Source organism: Phascolarctos cinereus, unplaced genomic scaffold (assembly GCF_003287225.1).
Source record: "Phascolarctos cinereus isolate Bilbo 61053 unplaced genomic scaffold, phaCin_HiC Scaffold_5;HRSCAF=322, whole genome shotgun sequence".
Lineage (NCBI taxonomy): Eukaryota > Metazoa > Chordata > Mammalia > Diprotodontia > Phascolarctidae > Phascolarctos > Phascolarctos cinereus.
The window spans coordinates 187464178-187472076 of NW_027555958.1; the positions used below are offsets into that span (position 1 = coordinate 187464178).

A 7899-nucleotide genomic window follows, 5' to 3' on the forward strand; every position below is an offset into this window, starting at 1 on the left:
AGGATTCAAAGTTGAATGGGACCTTAGAATCATCTGGGCCAACCTCCTCATTTTACAGATGAGGCTAATGAGGTCAAAAAGGCTAAATGATTTAGCCAAGGTCACTCAGATATTAAGCAACCAAGCCAGGTAACAACCCCAGGTTTTGTGCCTACACATTCAGTACTTTCCACACTCTACAAATTCATGTCCTCTGTTTCCTTGATATTCTCTTCCATTCTACCCTGACCATTCCACCTACCAGCATTTAGTATAGTCAGTCCTATATATAAACACAAGAAATACTTTTTGAATGAATATTACTAAAACTTTTCCCTCCTTTTAATTTAAAAAAAAAAGCATATTAATATATTACCTTTCCAAATACTTTAGGGCCTCCATTTTCTGGGGAGAACTGAGGTTGTCACTTTCTCAGACAGACTTACCCTAATACTATTCATACCTCACTTAACATGCTCTAGGGAAGAGAAGGGAACAAGTATTTGTTAAGTACCTACTACTGTCAAGCACTGTGCCAAGCACTTTACAATATTATCTCATTTAATACTCACAACAACACTAAGGTAAGTTAATTATTAGCCTCATTTTAAAGTTAAGGAAACTGAGGCAGAGAGCAGTTAAGTGAATTAATTGCCCAGGGTCAAATAGCTTAAGGTCTGATTTGAACTCAGGTCTTCTTGATTCCAGGACCAGAATAATGTTAATACTTAAATGAATTACCACTTATTAGGATTATACCAACATTCATTTGTGTAATGTATACAATTTTCAAATATATACCATATCACAGATTATTTATTATTTCATAGTGAAATAGGTATTGTCACTGGAAAGAGTGTGTGTGTGCGTGTGTGTGTGTGTACATATACAATGGCACACTGGATAAATTGTAACTAATTGTATATTGTTTTATATGTATATAGATATATATACACACATAAATATACAATTACTGTTACAATTTATATATATATATATCCATATGTATATATGTGCACACATACATATCTACACACACATAAAACAATATACAATTAGAGTAACAATTCATCCATTGTGCCACCTGGCTGACTCTAGTCTGCACTGTCTGTGTCACATCCCCTACCCCCTTACCAGATTATAAATTTCAGGAAGGCAGGTATCTCCTGCCTCATGTCTCATAGGCACACACATCTCCCAAATTCCATTTCCTCTAGCATCTAAGAGACATGAAATCCTTTGGGGATAGATGCTTCCTTAGGGATGAATGAAAGAATTCTGTGTTTCCCTCCTCCCCAAATCCCTTGACCAATGGAGCTAAGCGTCTGGAATTCACTGGACACTCTATCCCCAACTCATACAGCTTCACAAGTGGAGGATTCCTTGTATCCCATCTTGACTCTTCCCCTTCCCCAACCTCTGAGCTCAATAAAGTGCTTTGCACATAGTAGACACTTGATAAATATTTGTTCAGTTGAAATGAATTGAACTTACTTCCCTGTGGTTAGTCACCTCTCTTCAATTCAAATTAGGACAAATAACAAAAAATAAAAATATTTGCATGTGGATATTTGTGTATGTATGTGTCTATGCATATATATGTATATTTGTATATAAATACTGAGTATATATATATATATATATGTAAATGTATATATATATGTATGTATATATAATCACAATAGCTCTTTAAAATTTACAACTGCATCCTCCTCACAATATACCTCGAGGTATAAAGTTTTGTTGTTCAGTCATGTTCTATACTCCATGACCCCATTTTGGAATTTTCTCGGCAAAGGGATTAGAGTGGTTTGCCATTTCTTTCTCCAGCTCACTTTACAGATGAGGAACTAAGGAAAACAGAATTAAGTGACTTTCCCAGTTCAAACAGCTAGTAGGTGTCTGAGGCCAGATTTGAATTCATGAAGATAAGTCTTACAATTACAAGCCCAATTCTCTATCCACTGTACCCACCTAGCTGCCCTTGAAGTAAACAGTACAAGTTTGATTATCTTCCATTTTACCTAGGGAAACTGAGGATCAGAGAGATGAAGGGACTTGCTCAAAATCACGTGAATTAGAACAGGATACCTGAATTTTCACATGCAATCACCATTCAAATCTAGACTAAGTTAGCCAAGGTCTTTTTAGTTTTTCTTTTCCTGTTGTGATATTATCTGTGTGGCTATTCCCAGTATGGGGAAATCCCTCCATCAACATAGATAATGGGGGCAGCTAGGTGGCGTAGTGGATAGAGTACCGGCCCTGGATTCAGGAGGACCTGAGTTCAAATCCGGCCTCAGACACATAACACTTACTAGCTGTGTGATCCCGGGCAAGTCATTTAACCCCATTGCCTAGCCATCTAATCTAACATAGATAAGGAACTTATTTATTGTTTATTTGGAAAGTTGTTTGGGGACACTGAAAGATCAACTATCTTGCCCAAAGCCACATAGCTAGAGTATGTCAAAAGCCGGGTATGAAGCCAGGTCTTGATACTAAGGCAAACCCTCTATCCACCAAGCCAACAATGCCTCTCCTCTTTTTAAGCATCCCCAGATAAATTACGTACTTCACTCAGTCCAGTTCTAATCCTGTTCTACCTCAGCTATTTAAGAAGTTTCAGCCTAAGCCAAATTGACTTACAGAGCAAACTATTTATTCTCCCACACCCCAGTCAGGGTTGGATCATGTTCATTTGGGGCAACTAAGATTGCTGACGTATGTGCTATTTTCTAGAAAGAACAGAAACCTCTAGGTTTCCAGTACTATGAATGAAATTGTGACTGTCAACCACTATGTTTATTTGAGGGGGAGAAATTGGGCTTTATTTCCCAGGCTTAATAACTAGCAGGAGTGTAATAAGACCCATTAACTTTGCCCAGCCAGTTATTAGGTGACCTAAATGAAGTCTATAAACAGCTCATTATTTCTTGGAATAATTATTAATTCCTGTATTTGAGCATAAACTCCAGAATCACCAAAAACATCAGTATTGCATTATTACAGAAAAAGTGGACTACTGCTTAATGGGATACAATATTACAGTTAAGGAGTCTCAATGAACATCTATTGTTTGAAACCTGAAAAGATTCAGTGTTTACACAGAAGTCCATTGAAATGGATAATTAGTTTTCATTAGCTGTGAATATGCAACTGCTGAGTATTTCTAACTGTTGTTCATGCCAAGCTCTGTCAGAATACCCGTATGGCATTATATTGAACAGAACACAGATGCCACAGAGTTAAACACTAAAGAAAGAAAGAAATGTACTTTAAGGATCTATCTACACAAAATAATGGGGATTATTCAGAAAATTATCCAGATCCAGTCAATTCACAAAGAAGAAAAGTCTCAGTCAGGAAAAGAGAGCTGCCCTTAAGTTCTGAAAGGGATGTAATGTGGAAGAGTAAGATTAGACTTTTTAGCCTCAGTGGGAAGAACAAGGACCAATGGGTGAAAGTTGTAAAGCAGCTGATTAGGCTTGATATAAAGAAAAACTTTACCAGTGCAAAGAGCTGCCTCTGAAGGCAGTGGGTTTTACCCTACAGGTGGTCCTGCAAATAGAGGTTAGGTGAACACTTATCAAGTATCTGGTAGTGGGAATTCTTTGGAGAGTATGAGTTGGGCCAGATCAGTGGTTCTCAAAGTATGGTCCAGGAGTAGCTAAAGGTTCCCAAGACTTTTCCTTTCAGGGAGTCTACAAGTTCAAAACTATTTTCATAGAACTAAGAAACTGTAATTTCTATTACAGTAAATACAGATAGATATAACACACATCAACAAAAGCTCTTAGGAAAGGATCCTCAATTTTTAAGAGCGTAAAGAGTTTGAGAATCACTGGCCTGGATGATCCCTAAAGGCCCTTCTTCCTCTATGATTTGTGACTCAAAGAATGAATGTTAGAGCTACAAGGGATCTTGAGACCATCCAGTCTCAGCCCTTCATTCTAAATGTACCCTGGCTTGAATAACCCAGGGGCCCAGAGGGTTTAAGCATTTTTTCAGCAGTACAGGGCATCACTGAGTGGCAGGACAAGGACAAGAACTCAGATCTCCTGATTCCCAGTCCCGTGTTCCTTTCAATAAAAAGAAATGCTTTAAAAAAAGCTACTTGGGGAGGGGAAGGCTTGGTTATACAGAACCATTTTGATTTGCAGTCCACATGAATCCAGTTATTAATATAGCATGCTAATTCCTGACAACTTTGCCAGGCTTGGGCCTAGCCTGAGTCTCTACAGGACACTACTCTCCTTCTTTCAGTGAATAAAAATGTCATGAATAGAATTATTAAAGCACAAGGGTCAGAGATAAAACGTAAAGCCTTCTAATGTCCTCATTAAAGGGTACATTTAGATGAGCACTTCCACTCCTTAGACAGACTCTCTTCCCAGAAACATGATTTGTGACTTAATGGGGAAATTTATAGCAGGTAGGTATGACTAAGCAGCAAAAAAGAAAACAAAACTACAAAAATCTCAACACAGTCCTGCCTGGCCAAGATGGTAACTTCCCACCGACTGTTCTCTGAGAATGCCTCAGTATTCTGGGGTTGGTTTCTCTTGTAATTAAAACACTTATGATGGTTTACAGGCAGTATTTTATTCCACCAAATCCCTTCGGGAAAGAACCCACTGTAAAATTACTCCACCTGAGTACAGGGCAAGAAACAATGAGACACTTACATTTCTTTAGGCATATTAAGATTCTTGACTCAACAAAACATTTATTAATATTGGGATATACTTAACAAACTTAGTATGATCTTTAACTGGTCATCCAAGAAATTTAAGTCACAATAACGCTGATACAGATTACTCCTGCAATATGAGAATGTCAACTATGAATTTTTTTTCTTTAAGGAAAAATCTCTAGCTGTTTAAATGAGACTTACTCTTCTTGTTGTCTTTATCCTAAGGCTAAAACATGAAGTAACAACTATCCCCAAATAGATAGGGCAGCCAAAAAAAATAAAATAGGACATATGTTCAAACCCCATCTCCACCATTTAATACCTGGGTGACTTTGGAGAAGTTATTTCTCACCGTTGGGGTTCTGTCTCCTCATCTGTAAAATGAAAAAAGTTGAACTCCAAAGCCTCCAAGTCCTTCCCAGCCTTAAATCTATGATCCTATGGGTGTGGAGCACTGCTACTATTAGATATAGTTAATGTGTTGCTAAGTTTCCCTGAGTTATTTCTTTTTTTTTCTTTTCCTTCTTTGTTATAGGGATCTCTGAGCAGGGGAGGGAAAAGAGATATATATTTGGAAATTAAGGTATTGTAAAAAATTATGTGTGTGTTTTTATATATATACATATATATGTATATTAATCTTGGCTCTGCTACTCATTTACTCAGTGACCTTGGGAAAGTCATTGTACATCCCTGAGACTCTATTTCTTTATCTGTAAAATGATGGGGCTGGATTAGATCTGAGGATCTTAACCTTTTTGTGTGTCAAGGAAGGAAATGCTAAATTTCAGGGAGAGGTTAGTGAGAATCAAGATGTGAATTATTTTCCCTTTCAATTTCACAAACCCCTGAAACCTATCCGGAAATTCCTTGGGGGTTCCTGGACACTAGGATAAGAAACCCTGAACAAGATAGTCTTTGAGATCCCTTCTAGCTCAAATTCTAGGGTACTAAAAGCATAAATGTCCATGACATGCTTACCACAGTATGGCCGAGACAAATCAAGCAAGAATATGTACCTCAAATAAATACTTATTACATCATTAGGTATCACTAAAGGAAGGAATTATTTTTATGGGTGACCATTATAAAACTGACAGAGCAGGAAAAACCTGGTTTGCCTTTCTTTGTACCCAGGCAAAACTATAGAAATATATGGGGGAGGGGACAGAAAGGAGGAGGTATTTCCCATTTAAATGTTTCCTTTGGGAGCTAAATTTAAAAACAAAACAATGGACTTGGCACTGCCAATGTAGTCAAAAGGCCCAAGATGCAAAGGAGAACACTAGGAAAAAGAAAATCCTCTCTGGTCCACCCCTAAAAGTCACTGCTAAGAGGCACTGTTCATCCTCCTGTCCCTCGACCCCAATTCCTGAGCCCTGTACAGCCCAACAGTGTGATGTAGTGGGAAAAGCACTGGGTTTCAGGTCAGTGGACCTGAGTTAGAATCCTGCCTATGCTACTTACTACTTTAGTGTGACCTTGGGCAAGTCAATTCACCTCTTTGATGGGGTTAGGAAAGATCATCCCTAGAGCCCATTCTAGCTCTAAATCCAGGTTCTAGGATCCTAGGTTGGGGTTGGTTGGAGTTAGGGGAAAGAAGAGCCAGTAGACATCTGTGTCTTCCCCTCTGGAATGAAAGATGGATTCAGTCAGAAAACCTGTGTTCCAATCTCTCCTCTTATTCCCTGAGTGACCACGGCTGAGTCAATTTACCTTTACCGACCTCAGTTTCCTCATCTGCCTGGCACCTAATGCCTTAATAAATGCTTGTTGACTGACCTATAAAATGAAGGGGTCGAATCAGATCCAGATTTAAAACTATGATGTAATAATCAGGTAGGAAAAAGGTCTCAGAGGTACCAAAGACCAGAAGAAGACATCTGTATCCTCCCTAGTAGACAAGAGTGCTGGATTTGAAGTCAAAACTCCGGTAGCCCTGCCATTTTCTACCTAGGTAGAAAATGTACTTTGGATCAGTCACCTAACCTTTTCTGGAACTCAGTTTCTCCATCTGTGAAAGGAAGGAATTGGACTAGATGCCCTCCAAGATACCCTCCGGCTTTAAACCTAGGATCCTATGGGTGGGGAGGGGAGGAGACAGGAGAACTGTATTCTTTCTGGTGGAAGGAGTGCTGGATTTGGAGTCAGGGAACCTGAGATTCAAATATTGGCTCTTCCACCGACTCCCTGCGTGACCTTGGGCAAGTCGCTTCCCTTCTCTGGGGCTCTCGGTTCCCTCACCTGTAAAATGTAAAAAGTGAAGGGGCTGGACTCCATGTCCCCCGAGGTCCCTCCCAGCACCTTCTCCCAGAACATGCCCTCAGAGTGGGTTTAAAGGCGGAGCTGCCAAGTTCCCACCTTCCCTTTCTCATTTACAAAGTTTGACTCCCGCCCCCCGGGGGCTGGGGTAGGGGCTCAAACACGCCGGAGAACAGTCTCCGGTCCCCAATCCAAGCAGGGCTTCCCCCTCCTCACCCCGCAGCGCCCCTGCCTCCTTCACTCACCGCCACAAAGCCGGAGGAGGAGGCGATGAACACTCGGATGACCATCGTCTCACTTCATCCGCTGCCCCTTACTCGAGAGGAGACGGGAGGGCGGAGAGGCGAGGGAAGGTGAGAGGAGGAGGAGGACTGGGCAGTCTCGGCTGGACCCCCAGCGACTCTTCGCCTGGTTGGGGGGCGGTGCTCCAACGGGAGGCGCGAGCGCGGGCTTGAGGATGCCGAGCGGAGCGAGTGCTGCAGCCTGACGTCTCTGAGGACTACGGGGATCTGGCTTCCACCAGCGCCAGCCGGGAGATAAAAGCCCAGCTCCAGCCCAGCCGCCAGCCTGGGGAGATATGAAGGAGGGGAGGGGGCGGGGGAGGAGGCGAGCCGCAGGGGCTGGTGGGACTTGTAGTTTGACCTGGTCCCTGAAGGGAGGTGGAGATCCTATCTGCGCCAGGTGGAGTTCAAAGGACAACCAAAGAGAACTGCACTGGAAGGTTCTTCGCTTGGTAGTCTGCTCCTACCTTTTGCAGAGGATGAAACTGAAACGGGAAAAGGGAATATCCCTGAACTCCTTAAACCTCAGTTTCCTCCTCTGTAAAACTGAGTGGGGGAAGAGTTGGTGATGGGAGTGGGGGTGGGGAGCGGTCAATGAGAGGGGAGGTCCATTACAAGGCCTGTATCTAAGGTCTGTTCCAGTTTCAGATCTAAGATCCTCGACAGGACTTACCCAAGGTC

At 41.5% G+C, this 7899-nt stretch overlaps 1 protein-coding gene across 4 annotated transcripts in view; it reads right to left on the bottom strand.

Annotated features, from left to right (window-relative positions):
• SH3BGRL2 (SH3 domain binding glutamate rich protein like 2) overlaps positions 1-7529 on the bottom strand; it is a 107900-nt gene extending 100371 nt beyond the window's left edge. The window contains exons 1-2 of one of the 4 annotated variants that reach the window (XM_078155273.1): positions 7183-7517; positions 6875-6919 (exon numbers count right to left, since the gene is read on the bottom strand). In XM_078155273.1, the coding sequence (XP_078011399.1) occupies positions 6875-6919; positions 7183-7227 (90 nt within the window). In that variant the 5' untranslated portion in view covers positions 7228-7517. Of the gene's footprint in view, positions 1-6874; positions 6920-7182 lie in introns of all 4 variants that reach the window. The other 3 variants (XM_078155274.1, XM_020975520.2, XM_020975521.2) reach the window with 3 other exon arrangements.
• Positions 7530-7899: the final 370 nt, after the last annotated feature.